At 33.3% G+C, this 16,841-nt stretch overlaps 2 protein-coding genes across 3 annotated transcripts in view; both read left to right on the top strand.

The window, feature by feature from the left end:
• Nucleotides 1–15,651, top strand: part of LOC136987383 (adiponectin receptor protein-like) — a 35,873-nt gene extending 20,222 nt beyond the window's left edge. For both annotated transcript variants that reach the window (XM_067285120.1, XM_067285121.1), the window contains exons 5-8: nt 7,595–7,775; nt 7,879–8,066; nt 10,326–10,519; nt 15,132–15,651. In XM_067285120.1, coding sequence (XP_067141221.1) covers nt 7,595–7,775; nt 7,879–8,066; nt 10,326–10,519; nt 15,132–15,272 — 704 coding nt within the window. In that variant the 3' untranslated portion in view covers nt 15,273–15,651. The remainder of the gene's footprint in view (nt 1–7,594; nt 7,776–7,878; nt 8,067–10,325; nt 10,520–15,131) is intronic.
• DCP2 (decapping protein 2) overlaps nt 1–16,841 on the top strand; it is a 208,154-nt gene that overhangs the window by 168,271 nt on the left and 23,042 nt on the right. The gene's annotated exons all lie outside the window — the stretch shown is intronic.

Raw genomic sequence — 16,841 nt, 5'->3', positions numbered from 1 at the left:
ATGTTGTCTCGGTCTTTCATTTCTTACACTCATGTTATCAGATACCACTATAAGGAGCAAATTTACTTCCCTTAGATGAAACTGAACTTTCATAACTAAGCCTATAGTATTTTTATTTGTTTGTTCTTTTAGCATTAATCCTACTGTACTATTATTTAAAAATGAAATTAGTCCACATGTGTGAGTAAGCCTTATCGACAATAAAATGCCTAAAAGAATCACAATTGTCCCGAAATACATCTACTCTAAATCAGGATACAAACGTCTCTCTGGTACCTTACGGGAAACATGAATTACCATAAAACGTGGACTTCTCGCTCCTCTTTGATTTCATTTCCTACCCCAAATTCCCAGACTTTTTGAGCGATCTGGACAAATTTTGAACACTGTACAATCCTTCAAAAATATACACCTACTTTAAAACTCTGACCACATTCTTCCCCCAATCTTATTTCCCACAAATTGCCAAATCCTTTGACTGATTTTGCACCAAATTTTGCGTAGTTACTCTCTTCCACCCTGTTGGTAACATACACTACCTCATAATGAGAACTATTCAGTCCCCTCCTCGAGTTTCCAGGCAACGCTGAGCGTTCTTTGCTAGTTCTACATAAATGACCACAGATAAAATGTAATTGATGTGAAATAAGTTTATATAAATAAGCAGAATGAAATGTATAAAATAAATGTAAAATAATGAAAATAAAAAATTTAAATGTATAAAAATGAAACTAACTACTTTAAAAGTTTATATAAATTATCTTTTAAATTCTTATATTAGGTGATAAATGAAAAATTTATATGTAAAGAGTAGACTTTGTAATGCCATGTATCAGTTGTGCGTGCAAAGCAGATAAATGCTTTGAAAAGATTACAGTAAACTTAACTTTTTAACTAATTTCAGATTTATAGATACGAAACAAGGACCTAAACTAACACTGCTGGCAGCATATTTATTTCCAACTGAATCCAGATTCTGTTTGGAAACAGATTTCTGTGTTAAAGTGTGGAAGACCATTGTCAAGTGCTCCAATCTCACCTTTACTGTTGAGCTGTACAGTGCTCTCACTGTTCGCATGCTAGTCTAGGGAGCTATTTTGGATTATAATTAGTCACTTAGTAATGGAACAGTGAAATCCTTTGCTTTCTTGTACTATAAACAGCACTTTCCAACATGATAATTCTGAGCCACATACAGCTAGGGTTTTCCTGGAATGTCTTTATCACATTTCCACACTTTTTGGCCTGTTTGGGCTCCAGGTCTGTTACCCATTGAGCATTCTTAATATCTATGGACAAATCTGTTGCAGGATAGCATACAGTGTTTGTATGTCTCTATGTCTGACTGTATCATTATATGTATTAAGACAAGAGGAGATCCTAAAAGATATTGAAGGCTCTGTTAAATTGAATCATAGTACCCAGGAAAATCATCCCTTTGCTTGCAATACTGTACTCACTTATTAACATTATTACATTAACACCAATAAAGTTTTATTCAATTTCAATACTTTTATCCAATGGTTACCTACAGCACCAACTGGGGACATCAATGCCCATAGCCTATGCACTCCTCCCACGTGTCACTCGGCCAGCTGTCGCTTTACACCTTTACCTTGTTTTTTATACATTCATATATATATATATATATATGAATGAATAAAATTTGGCAAAATGATTACTCTGAGGAAGCTTTAAAAGTCATATAACAGTTCTATAAGCAAAATATTTAATGGAACAAATAAACAAAAGTGGAAAAGAACAATAAAATTTCCAGATTTTACAGGGAAATTTTCAAATTTTCTATAAGATAGAATTATGCTAGATAATATCTGTCATAGTTCTATCTATGATTTTCAATAAAGCTTTCTCTTCAACAATCTCTTCTGTGACAAGTTTCTTTTGACATATACAAATTTTTAAATACAACTTAATGTCACCTTATGTTACATTTTTATACTTTTTAAGTTAGTACACCATCTATTACTTACCATGTCCAATGAGAGATGTGTCATATAACACATCAGACATCTCATTCATCACAAAATATCTTATATTAGGCTGACCTGGAGGAATGGGCAACAAGTTCTCAATTCCTTCAACTGTAAACACATTGAATCTCTTCAGCTGATAATGTGAAATTTTGCTGTGCATTTTCAAAATGCTTATAAATATAAGGAATTGGCTTTACCCAAAGGCATGTGGGTATTTCACACTTTACCCGGATAAACCCCAATATTTTGTTTTATTTCTTACTTTATCCAACACTGCTGGGTAGTGGGAGAATCCTAGCTCTACCCATAACATAAACAGGGTGATTCGGATCTCGTGGGATAAACTTTAACAGGTGATAGAGCATACGACAAAGAGCATTTTTTGTATAGGAAAGTATGAGCACAAGCGATGCATTGAGGCACAAACACATGAAATAATACATGAAAGGAAACATAAATTGTTTAGTTACAGCATCTTTACAGCAGTGTTTACAATAATTTCTCAAAATTGCATCCCCTAACAGTAATACATGCTCAGAGTTATTGATGTACAGTTTCAAAGATGCCAGGTATTTCTCACACATGTGCAGCCACAACAGATGTTCAAGCAATGAGGTCCTCAACAGAGCCAACTGGATTCTTGTAAACGAGTGCCTTCATATATTTTCATAAGAAGTTTGATGCAATTTTGAGCAATTATTGTAAACATTGCTGTAATGAAGCACTTGTCAATGATGCTGTAAGTAAACAATTTGTTTTCTTTCATGTGTTTGTGCCTCAATGTGTCATTTGTGCCCATACTTTTCCTATACGAAAAATGTTTTTTGTTATGTGCTCTACCAGCTCTCAAAGTTTGTCCCACGAGTTCTGAAACACCCTGTATACATATCATTATCAGAGTTGACATTATTACATTTATAAAGGGATTATAACTCATCGTAGACTGCATCACTTATTAAAAACAACGCACTTGTAACACCTTATAAATTTGCAGCCGTGTTTATTAAGTACCAACAAACATTTTCGGTCGTATTTAACGACCTTCTTCAGGAAATATCCAAAAAATCAAACACAAAGATAATCCGCAGTAACGAACAAGCGTTTGGAACGTTTTTAAAAAATATTCTAAAGAGAATAGCGTGTGCCATCTCTACATCGATGCGTATTAAATAACACAATACATGAGAATAAAATAAAAATAAATAACAGACAATGAAAAATAATATGCTCCATGGAGACATTAACAATAGAATACAAACATAAAAATACGGTGCAAGCCAAACAGCGCAAAGAACATAGGGAAGGAGAGGAGCTGTGCGGAGACAATAACTAACAGGTTCTGTCCTTGAGTAAGCTTCCGCTTATCTGCTTTTCTGACGTTTACATATCGCCTGAGCGCCAGGCTGCCAATACTTTACTAGCCTCTCTGAAGTTGATAGATTGTCCTTTCTGGCTTGCTTCGCAGATATGCCAAGCTTCTGTATAACGGAGATGCTTTATGTTGCAAACTGTTTGTATTAATCTTTCTTGGGCCCATTCAGCTTGGACTTCTTGGGGATCTGCCAGGACGTAAGTCGCCAACGCTGTGCATGGTTGTTTGCTTCTTTCTTATTTCTCTGATGTTCGGCCAGCCTTTCCTTGAGTGATCTTCTGGTGGCTCCGATGTAAAATAGTTTATTCTGCCTCCGTGTGTCCGTAATAGGGATTCTGTAAACCCCCGGAAGGGAGTTAGTGTCCATTGCGTCTTTATCCGCTCTTAACAGCTGGTATATAGTGGGATTCCGTTTATATATTATTCTTTTGTTTGTAGCGGTTCCTATACGTTTATAGATGCTGCCCAGTTCCGCCCTGTAGTCCATCAATGTAAACACCTCTGTATTTAGGAAGTTTCGCCCCTTATTGTGTGTCGTAATCTTGCTAGTGAAAGCTTTAGGCCTGATCCCATTCTTCTTAGCTAGCTTAATGATGTAGTTCATCTCTTTGTTTTTGTCTTGGGTACTACTACAGTGTGTGTGTGTGCTCGTGCAGCGAGCGCTCTGAATGCTGTGAGTTTGTACACCGGCGGGTCATGCGAGTTCCATGGGATAAAGATCGGGTTGTAAGTAGGCTTTCTGTATACCTTAGTACAGAAAGCTCCTTGGCTGTCAAGCTGTATAGATAAATCTAGAAAATGTATAAGCTTATCATTTTCTTGCTCGAGTTCGATATTGAGGCCGAATTTGTTATCATTGATGTTTGTTATGAATTGGTGTAAGTTGGGTTTGACATTCCAGAAAACAACCACATCATCAACGTACCTTGCATAAGTTAGGATTTGCGTTGCATATTTTGGCAGGAGTGCATTCTCCAGCGTTCTTAGGACCATCTCACATAATGTATCTGCCAGGGGGCTACCCATGGCTACACCCTTCTGTTGCGTGTAAGTGATGCCATTAAAGCTAAAGATGGATGAGAATGTGGTTAGATGCGTCATCTCTAGTATTTGTTTTCTCTTCTTTTCTGGGGACTTGATCACACTTATCAGGAAATCCCTTAGATGACAGAAGCATGGTTCCAGCTTGACAGAGGGATACAGAGCCTTGAAGTCTAATACGGTCATGTATTTAACTGCTTGCGGGTTCATGTTAACCATTTTCTGTAGAAGGTCTAGGGGTTGTTTTATGCTGTAAGGACTCTGGGATAAATATTTATTAACGAAGCCGTTAACCAATTTTTCTAGTAAAATTGTGGGTGCACATCCTTTATCTACCATAGGCCTTAATGCCTTATCTTTTTTATGAGTTTTGGCGAACCCAAATAGCCTAGGTATCGAGGGAGAGTGGACTACGACTTTTGTCAGACCCAGTTCTTTAGCCAGCGGTGTGATTGCAAATTTTTTAATCCTTGCTTGTAGTTTCTCTATTGCACTTGGGTGCGCTGTAATACACTGTGTGTCTTTTATGTACTTTAACATGAGGTTGTCATAAGTGCTTCTATTCATGACCACTAAGTCCTTTGATTTGTCTGCCCTTGCGAGCACGATATTATTAGCTTTCAGTCATTCCTTACTTTTCCTGATATAGTACCAGATGGGGTTGCTGTCTTTTTTACTATTTGCATGCTTGATTTTGAACACAACTTCCCATCTAAATGTTTCTTTCTTGATCTCGCTGAGTCCCTCTATTGCCTGCTCGATTTCCGGCATGATTTTTCCGAGTGTGAGTTTAGGTTTCGGGGCGTATTTAGGGCCATATTTGCATGCTTCTTTCATAATAGTATGGTTTATCTGCATTCTAGAATGAGTATCTTGGTGCTTTCTTATCCATTCCATTTTTTTCCCATACCTTGTCTTTAGTCTGTCTTTCACTTGCATAGCTAGGCTTACAAAACGGGCGTTAGCTTTCGTTAAGACATGTGGATCATACTCGTACAGTTCGTTTTCAAGTTCAATAAGCGCTTTAAGTAAGTAAAATCTTCGACACCGTGTGGAGCGGATGGCTTTTCTCAGGCATACTGCTTGTAGTTTAGGGATTAGAGAGGCACATCCATGGGGTAAACGTAATCTCCAAATCGACATCGGAAAGACATTGTATTTTCTACAATCTGTCAAGAACTCAAGCTTTGCATCGTTTCTGCAAATCTTCAATACTAAGGTTCGGTACTTTTTGGCCGGCGTTGCCAAATTATGACTCATCGTAGACTGCATAACTTATTAAAAACAACGCACTCATAACACCTTATACTTTGCGAAGCAAGCCAGAAAGGACAATCTATCAACTTCAGAGAGGCTAGTAAAGTATCAGCAGCCTGGCGCTCAGGCAATATGTAAACGTCAGAAAAGCGGATAAGCGGAAGCTTACTCAAGGACAGAACCTGTTAGTTATTGTCTCCGCACAGCTCCTCTCTTTCCCTATGTTCTTTGCGCCGTTCGACTTGCACCGTATTTTTATGTTTGTATTCTATTGTTAATGTCTCCATGGAACATATTATTTTTCATTGTCTGTTATTTATTTTTATTTTTATTTTATTCTCATGTATTGTGTTATTTAATACACATCGATGTAGAGATGGCGCACGCTATTCTCTTTAGAATATTTTTTAAAAACGTTCCAAACACTTGTTCGTTACTGCGAATGATCTTTGTGTTTGATTTTTTGGATATTTCCTGAAGAAGGTTGTTAAATACGACCGAAAACGTTCGTTAGTACTTAATAAACATGACTGCAAATTTATAAGGTGTTACGAGTGCGTTGTTTTTAACGTGATTATAATTACAGAAACTATAGCAATTAATTATGTTTATAATAATTTTATTAATACAAGTAAAATTCTGTGTAATCTGAGTTTATATAAATTAAATATTATTTAAGTTGGGTGGCTCCTGTATTATTAGAATTTCTTGTATAGTAAAAGTCATCTAATCCAGCACTATGTAATATTCTGTAAACCAATACACACTCAAGATTCGTCAATGCTCTGGGTGGTGATTTTAGGTTGTTGAAGTGTACAAGTGTTTGTCATGAGGGCAGTTCTGGAAATGACCATTAAAAAATTATCGCGTTTGAATTCGGTGGTACAAAAATCAAATCTTCATATATACAGAATAAAGATAAATGTTTTTTGTGTGTAACAAATTTGTTTGCATCCTTCCAGTTGCTGTAATAACAGCAACTGGAAGGATGTACGAAAATAAATGAAAGAAAACAGTATAAAATGTAATTTTTTGTACCATTTAGAGCAGTGGTTCCCAACCCTCGGGCTGCAGACCGATACCGGTCCGTGGATCAAATGGTACCGGGCCGCCCAAGAAACATTAAATTATTTCCATTTTATTTACTGTGGTGTATTTCTCTCGGGTTTGTGCAACTTTCAACGAACGAGAGGTTAACCAAGAGCTGAGAGACGTCACCTAAAACTGTAAGTTAAAATGTTAAATCACTTTATATTCATTTTTTGTGTAACTGTATTTTATTTTGAAGGCATGTTTCAATACAATTAAATTAAAATTATTAAATCAAAACAATCTATAATATAAACAATCAACGTCCCCCCTCAGTGGGCCGCGGTAAAATTATCAGACGTTGACTGGTCCACGGCGATAAAAAGGTTGGGGACCGCTGATTTAGAGTGTGTACATAAGCAAATTTAGAAAAAATCTAGATGTAACTTGCTAGTTTTAATAGTTCAGTTTCACGGCAGTCCCATACGTGCTGAATTAGAGTACTTTTACTGCATTTTAAGTATAGGAATTTGGTGAATTTTTTATATTCGTTGCAACCGAAGATAAAATTTTTATTTCATTAAATTTTTTCAGTACTTCTTTTTAAGTTAATGCTTTTAATATATATAATGTAATTGGAATTTTGCATCTAAATTTCTTAATGATATTTGGATTAATAAGCCACAAAAAAATACGATCACATTGATTTATCTTTTCCCTTTTTCAGCCACTATAAATAAGCAATCAGTGCTTTTATCTAATGCATTATGTAATTCTTTCTGATTTTGTTTAAGAAAAATCAGAAAATATTGAATTCTGATAATGACTAAATCAAATGGTCAGTATTAGAATCATTTGCTACAAATAAATGAAGATTAATATTTGGATATATTTATTCCAGGTTGTTTATTCTTTATTGGAATTGCTACATATTTTTTAAGTCAACCTTCTAATCTCGTACAATGGCAAGAAAAAGTAGTGTTTGCAACATTTTTTGCTGGTGCAATAGCTTGCCTCGGCATGTCTTTTACTTTTCATACGGTCCATTGCCATTCAGAAAAAGTTGGAAAACTTTTTAGCAAGTATATATATTTAAATATAATAAAATTATAATTTATTATTTTTAATATCCGACATAAAATATGTTAATTTATATATATTTTTTTTTTTTAATTTTCCGTACAGACTCGACTATTGTGGAATTGCCCTTCTCATCATTGGTTCCTTTGTTCCGTGGTTATATTATGGGTTTTATTGTGATTTTCAACATAAAGTGATTTACTTAATGCTAGTCATTGTATTGGGTGCGGCCGCTATTGTCGTCTCGTTGTGGGATAAATTTAGTGAACCACGTTTTCGTACTTTAAGAGCAGGTAAAGTTTCAGAATGTATATTATCAAAAACGTATAACTATTAATCATGTCAGAATTTATATTGATGTAAGTAAAACCTGTCTAAAATAAACTCTACAAAACAGAACCTTTGTAAACAAACAGTAATTCTCAGAATAGAATGATTTGCTACATAAAATACTTTTATAAGACAGAATGCAATGCAATGTTCAATGCAAAAAATGGAAGATTTTTGTAAACAAATGCAGTAAATTGCGAGTCTGGATTGTGACGAGCATAACAGTCCATCATTTTTTATTGTTATGATTACACTTTCATTATCTGGTAAGTAGCCATGACAAAAAAACACCACCATTTCTCTCCAATTCTCTTGAAGACCTAACTCATTTTCCAGGAGTAAGTTTTAACAAAATACCATATTTAAAAAATATACCCTATTTTGAGTAGAAAAACATCACAAAATTCATAGAACTAACCGAAATTTTGTACCATATCCCGGACGTAGGTATAGCAAATTTAATTTCTAAGAGTAATTATTTTTATAGATGATATAAAAGTAGTTTTTAAATAAAAATTAAAAACTTCTATGTTAGTCTAATATGATGATAGTTAATGAATTAAGTGTTGACTAGCAAGTGGTACTTCTTCAAGGAAAGGGTAGCGAAAACATATTCTGTAAATAGAGGGTTTTACACAGGATTTTTTTAAATGTTTTTTCAATTTATAAAACACTTACATTGAAAAAAAAAGATAAGTTAGACGATACTTTGGAGGAAAGGCAGTTCTAAATGAGTTTTAACATTTTTATCAACTTTTTTTTTCATTAGTAAAAATATAAGCCTCTATAAAATGAACTGTAATTGTAATCATGAGGTTTTATTGTATTTACTATTTTTGATATAATTTTTATTGATTTACAAATTAAAATCTAGCTGTTTTATGTATTATTTGTGAATAATTTAAAATTAGCAAAATTGTTAACATTATGATACCATGCAACATCAAATCTTATTGTTGACCAGATGGCCATGGCAGCTAACTTCAACTTGCTGCTCTGACAGTCTGTGAACAAATTTAGATTATGACTACTTGAATTTTCCATGAGTGTTGGCAGTCTCCAGGTCTTCAACAAAAAATAAAGTACCTATCCTATTGGAATTCTGCATCTTGTGGCAAGTCTCGGGGCCAATGATTTAATATTATCATTGGCCCCGGGACTTGCTTTGTCCAGTCAAATCTCAGATCAGATAGGAACTTAGAGTCAGCTGAAATGTACTGTACATCCAATAGTTGGCTGCTCAGAAAGTATAGTACAGGTAACTTAACATTTTGACATGACTAGAGCATAACCCTTGATAGACTGGTCAGCTAGAGAGGACGGATCACGGTATGAGAACGTTTGCACAGTTTAAATCCTTGAGAAAGGAACTTGAATCCTGGAGGAAGAACGATTCTCGGAGAAAGAACTACATGTCCTAGAGACACAAGATTTTAAAGGGTTATCTCCATGATTTCACATTCCGATTGATCGACAATATCTTTCATCACTTTCCAATTGGTCCATTCTTGTCTCCAGGTGACAATTCTAGACTTCTCTCGATGATAATGATCAGATAGTATTTACCGAACTTTGAAACCCTTTCTCGTAACTCAAGCGTTTTGTGTTTATCTTTTTGACATCAAGAATTTATAGTCATCTTTATGAGGCATTATATAATTAAATAAATCATTTTGCTTTATTGTTGTTTAACTGATGTCATTTTATTCATTTGAAAGATGGGATTTTAACTGCCCCATTAGGCACTCATCAACACTCTAGCACATAATTTCAAATTTCATCCAAGACCTCACAATAATTCATTTAGAAGCATTAATGTTTTTTTATGTTTCTAGAAATGGCCTAATAATGGAACTAATATAATAAAAAGTCTTCTTGTTTATTAATAATTTTAATTACGTAAACTTCAGCCGTATCTGAGTGCAAGACCTGTATGACTTGCCGATTTCTCTTAATTATTTGCTAGTAACTATCATTCATTTATTATTTGATGTTTTTATACTTTTGTAGTAGATATAAATGAAATGTGAATTTAATTTACATCTAGTGAACAGGATATAGCATAAATAGATCTTCTATAACTGTAAAATATATTCTAAATAATAAATCGAAATGTTATTGGTGTTTTATAGAAATATTAATTAGTTTAAATAATTTATAAATATCTTAAATATATCAAAAAAATTATTCTAAAATTGTGTTTAAAAAAACTGTAAATTTAGGAGTTTTTATGGGATTTGGTCTTAGTGGAGTTATTCCTGCGCTACACTACTTAATCGCCGAAGGATGGATCAGAGCCGTTTATCAAGCTTCTTTCGGATGGCTTTGTTTGATGGGAGCATTGTATATAGCTGGTGCATTCTTTTATGCTCTTCGTATTCCAGAGAGATTCTTTCCCGGTAAATGTGATATTTGGGTACGTATTAATGCGTGTATTGAAAATAAATCTAAACGTTAAAATAGGCAACTTTTCGAAGCAATACTGAAGCAAAGCAAGCTTCAAAAGCATTTACCAGTAATTATTAAACAACCTCTATAAAGTGAACTAGATATATTAAAAAATACTGTATTTACTTAAATAATTCATCCACTTTTTTTCCAGAAATCATGACAAAAAGTCCGAGTACGGTTTATTTGAAATAAATTTGGTGAGTCAATCCACAAAGTCCAGGATGATTCCAGTTACTAAAGCATACACTTATCAACTGGATGACTTAGTTTAATATACTTTAATAATTACAAGCAGTATCATTAAATGATTCTGTGCAACTAGTTTCGTGAAAATGAGGATAAATAAAGTTAAATATACAACTGAGATTGACGATAAACATCCTTAATCTTTATACTTCTTAGTTTAAGCTATTGGTCTGTGAGCAGTTTTTCACTTTCAATTCCAATTAAACAATGTAAAGAAGTTTTACTTTCATTTAAGTAGTAAGTTAATTCATTATAAAATACATTACTATTGCCAATAATTTATCTTTATAAGATACTGTGTGTACAAATAATTTTATTCTCTTGGTGTTTTTATCTCGTAAACTGAGCACTATCGTATCGAAGGCTACAAAACAGTGAGAATGAAAGTCGCTATTGTGTTACAACTGTAAATTACTTATAGTAAAGTTTATTAAATGTATAATAAATTAAATTGGTTAAGTTTTTTATTATTTTAAATTAATATCGTAAAAAAAAATGGAGTGCGTGGATTGATTACTGGAGAGCCCTGATTATTCAAGTAAATACGGTATATCCAATTCACCTTGTTGGATGTACCGGGTACATGTTTTATAATTTAAACAAGGTTTTGTTAATAATTGTTTAATAATTACTGGTGATTTATAATTATAAAAACAAATTATTATTTAAACTCGTTAACCAGTATTATTCCGTGTACAGTACCTGATGATGATGATATAGAATTAACAAAATTACATGAAAAAGTTATATTTTACACTTAAATTTGAAATTAATTCTTGTAAATTTTTAATATTAAATATTGAACAATTAACATTCAGATGAAAATAAGAGTTGTTACTTATAAAGGATTACTGTAATGTTAATATCAATGAGTTCCAAGATAGAGCTGCCTGTCTCTTGTTTACTATTTCCTCTTACATTTCATATAGCCTTAGGGCTGTTTCACACTAACCGACTCGACCAACCAGTTCGATCTGACTGATCCTATAATCGGACCTACTAGTAGTAAAAGTATTCACACTGAGTACGATTTTATGTCGGTGGCCGACTCGTAAGGACCAATCGGAACGCGTTACAGATCAAAACACTAACCAATCATGGTAAGTTTTTAATTTAAACAGAAAACATGGCCATCATGGAAAGCGATCGTGCATTTCAAATTGTTTTAAAACATATTTCATTCGTATCCAGAAATTGTAGTTCTGAACATGTTACAATTTATCGTCAGGCCATATCTTTGGCAACAATATCTATTGGAATGTTTTATAGTCAATCACGTACCTTCAATGTTTAGTTTCTTGGAAATCTCCATCCAAGAATTATTTTTTTTAATGTTGTCTTTATAATCGGCTCGCCGAATATCATAAAGCCACAGATATTTTCTGACTTCGTTTATTAAAGCTTCCGAGAAAACTGTACCTTCCGCCATTTTCTAACTTCGGATAAATCTAAACTCTGACTGGTTATAGCTTTGAAGCTCTCATTGGCTGTAGCTCACTGACTACTCTGACTCGACTACAAATATTTAACGTTTTAAATCTGTCCGACTGCTGTTGCTATGGCAACACGACTTGGAGTCGGCCCAGTCGGTCATAGTGTGAAACAGCCCTTATAATTAGTTTTTCTGTTGTTCTGAGTTTGAAGTTCTTCTCCAGGCCAATTTTTTTCTTCCAGAAATTTCTAAATTAAAATTAAGATGGCAGCATAACTGCCTAACTCTTGTCAAATTTATTAGTAACTAATTATTCACTTAGCCTGAAAATAATCTGATTACTCAGCAAGATTGTATGGCACTAATCAACTAAATCCAATTCAAAAGTACATGTTATATCTATACATTTTAATGCCATTTAGCTAATTTCGACAGATTATCAGTTAATCAATTAATCAATAGTCTGTCAAAATTAGCTAAATGGTTGTTAATAGCGTAAGGATCAAACAAAAAATAATGAGCGGAATACCAGAAGAACCAGTATTATTTAACGACCCAACAGTAGTCACTGGATACATTTGACTGTTTGTTTTTTGTGAAATAAGGTGGTTACGGAACGAATGTAAAATGTCTTTGATTGTTTTTGGAAAACATTTGTTTGAATAAAGCTAAGAATATTACATCAGCTTTCATCTCAATGTCCAATCTGAAGTCTTTACAGTTATTGCTTAAGGTCTCCAAAGACTTGAAAATTACATGACGACATATTGGGGTGCCATGTAGGGTGTTCTAGAGTTTTCTGTTTGAATTGTAGGTATTCACATTTTTCGCGAACTATAGAAGGTGCTGCATTTTTACAAAATGGCTACTATACCTGGGTCGCTTGTAACTAGTACTGGTATTCAGGTATAGTAGCCATTACAAAATGGCTACTATACCTGGGTCGCTTGTAACTAGTAATGTAAAATTAATCATATATTACTGTCTGATATAATGATATATGCTGCTTGTAGCTGTTTATCGAGAAATTTTATAAAAGGAGAACAATTATCGCTAGTGGGACACGTCATTATGTGGTATCGAAACAAGTGAGCAAGATCCTTCTATACATATTTGTGCCCTGTGTTAAAAACATCAGCTTTGACATTGTCTTATCAGGGCTGGATTTACAAGTATAAAGCCATGTAAATTGTTGCTTAGGGCTTCGACTTTCAAGGGCTTAAATCCGACTCTGTGTCCCACACAGAATTACTGGCATTTTAAACTTTAAGAAAATATCTTTTAAAATTGACTGCATAACTTGTTCGTGTAAAGCTGGACAATCGGAAAACTGCCAATTCTTAACAGTCTAATTCACTCTTTCAGAATTCAGAGAAGCTCATAAATATAACCGACCGATTTCCGAATAATCATCTGTTTTTTGTGTGGGAATAGACGAAAACTTATATCAGGCTCAGGCTTTGAAATTGCAATTTGGAACGCAACAGAAAGCTTTGCTTTTTCTATTGTTATTCATCTTTACTGCTGATAATACACAAGAATGAATCAAACGACCCAGATAGAATAGTTTTGTTTTTAAACACCAGAGGGCAAGCATCTGGTGAAAAATGCAAATATCTTGTATCACATTTGCTGTGTGAGGCCAGGCATTAATAAGAAGGATAATACCAGTTGTCAAAAAATTAGAGAATTGTGATAAGTAGTGTCATTTGCTATTACTGGACATTAATGTTGCACTGCGTTCTAAGAAATCGGTAAGCCAAAGGCTGTAACGATCAAAAAAAAAGCGACAAGAATACTGCACTACTATGAACCTACTTAAATTTCTTTGATGGCGATTATCTTCTATGTTTCCATTTCATGCTCTGTCACTTGCTTTCTGCCTGGAAATGATAACGCTATGCTTTATCATCAATTACAAATCTGTACGTACAAAACTTCTATTATCGAAAAGAATATTGATGCATCTAGATATCTTCCATATTTACTAGTTTCACAGCTAACACATCACGAAGTTGACTAATGCTCTACATGCTTTACTGTTTATTACTCGAGACTATATTGCTTCGTGTAGCATTGTGCGTGCAGGGACGTTTGGCTCGTTATTTTTTTTTACCGATCCTTATGTATTATTTTCTCGAAACTGTCTATTTGTTTCTTAATTCTAATTACAGCAGGATCTTTGTCTTATTAATTTCGTTATTAATTTGTCGATAGTTTTTGATGCTCGACTTTCTTCGACCGACAAGATGCAAGCCAAATGCATAGCCGATCGGAAAGAAGCATCGTTAGTTGCAATCGTGTACTGTATTACGAGAGATGTTTCCGAATCACAGTTTATGCTATAAAAAATGCAGTCACTGAGCTTTGAATTTGTAAATGACTCTTTGGTCCATAATTCGAGAGGTTTTGGGAGAAAATTATTTGATATAAACATAGAAAATATATTGAATTTAGTCTGAAAATGCAGGGGAAAAAATTCATTTCTGACTTCTTTTTCTTTTCATATAGCCTCTGCAATCTGAATTTTTCGTAATCTGAACAGTCTCACACAATAATTAATTCGAATCATGCAAAAATGGGTGTTTGAGTAGTTAAAAGACCTGAAGGACGGGCTCAAATACGGGTCAGATTTATTTTAAAAATATTTTATTTTTGGTTTTATTACTAAGTTAGTTTATTTCATTTGATTTATTTTAAAGAAATAAATAAAATTTCAATAGAAATACAGAAAATTCATCGGTATACGATACATTTCAGGTCGAAAACTACTGGTTATGAATACATACTGTGATATTTATGTAGAATCATTGGCCGACTAAGGATTATATATTATATTATAAGATATTTTTAAAATAAAATATGAAAAAAATTAATTACTTTTAATCTATTATTCTAGTTTCACAGTCATCAGATATTCCATATTCTGGTTATTGCTGCAGCTGTTGTCCACTATCACGGCATTACGGAAATGGCAATTTATCGCCTGACGATGGGAGACTGTCGAGACGGAAGACTCAATTATAGCGTAGATTACTAGTCACGTGTGAAGTTTATACAAGTCGAGTTATCGCTGTGAATATTATAATATTATCTGTTGTTAATATTTATTTTAATTAATTTTAGGTTTTACTATGCAATACTGTAGTTTTTCTAATCAGATTAAATAATGCATAGTGCAATATCGTGTAAAGATTTGTATATCTGTATAGATTACACACATATATATAAATATATATATAATTATTTAAAATTATAAATTTAATAGTAATTATTTAATCTTCTAGTCTGTTACTCAGGGTGTTTGTTTACAAAATATAGCTGTGATAAAAGTGTTTAAATTATTTTTTAAACAAAGCCTGCTGTTCTGTATATAAAAATTATAATTGTTGAGAAATAAATACATTTATTACACTCTTTTTTTTTAATAATAATTCTTATAATTTTATGTTTTGTTTAGATTGTATTAATGATAGTCTCTTCAGAATATTATTTATAATAAGTAAACAATCCACTGTGTTATATTTCTGAAGTGGTAAACTATAATTCAGTTGTATTCAGAAGTTTCAGAGTAGTCGAATATTTTGCTGCCAAATGCCTTCTAAGTAATGCTAATTTGAACACGTTCGGTGTTTACATTAAGTCTAGTAGCAACGTTCATTTATCCCGACTTCAATAAAACCGATCAAACGTGGCCGAATTTCGTGTGTGTTAACGTATTAATGCACCTACCATTCGTCAGTTACGGTAGGCTCCACATATCTAAAACATTAACTTAATTCACGCAACCATCATTTGACAGATCCAATACCATTACTATTCCTTTGTTTAATTAGAACTGTTAAGTGTACAGAATCTAACTATTGTAATCTTAACTTCAAAAGATCTACAATGCTTTTGTGGCGACGTACACAGATACAAGAGACACGTCAGGGAATTTGATAAAGATTTACAGTGGAAAGAAACAATGAGAATTAATCAGTTTTGAAATTTGGTACCATTAGCATGACTACACGAAGGCATTTTTTTCAAATCACGAGACCGTCTCCCAAAGCGAAACGGTCTCGTGGTTGAAATCTATTAGGGAATCCATAATTGTTAAGGAATTAACAATTATGTTAATCCCGTACTAAATTATTGTCAAATGGAACAAATTTGGACGTTGAAATAGTATCCGAAATTATTATATTGCCCGAAAACTTTGTGCCAGTTTTATATTTGATGATTACGACCATTATATTAAGACAATGATCGTCGTTTGCCGTTATCAATTTGTATAAAATGTGCAATTTTCTATCCAGTAAATTAGTTTAAAGAGTGTACTGTAAATAATCAAAACGAATAAAGATAATGTGTATTTGAGACACGTAATGTTACAAGTTTCGGAGAAAGATTGTGTTGTAAATGATTTGCAATATATAATTAAGGCAATTTTGATATCCATACTCGTGGTTCTTCATTTATAGATACTAAAAATCGACAAGGACCAACCTTCTAAATGAAAAAAACATTCAAGTTTAAGAACTTGCAATGCTAAATGTATTGGTAACGCAACTTTTAGATCACTTTAGTTATGCAATTTGTGAATAAATGCAACGTTGGATACTAT

Source organism: Centruroides vittatus, unplaced genomic scaffold (genome assembly GCF_030686945.1).
Source record: "Centruroides vittatus isolate TY-2023 unplaced genomic scaffold, ASM3068694v2 scaffold_1519, whole genome shotgun sequence".
In the NCBI taxonomy this organism is placed as follows: Eukaryota; Metazoa; Arthropoda; class Arachnida; order Scorpiones; family Buthidae; genus Centruroides; species Centruroides vittatus.
The sequence above is the reverse complement of the archived record's forward strand: the minus strand, read 5'-3'. Positions and strand labels throughout refer to the sequence as shown.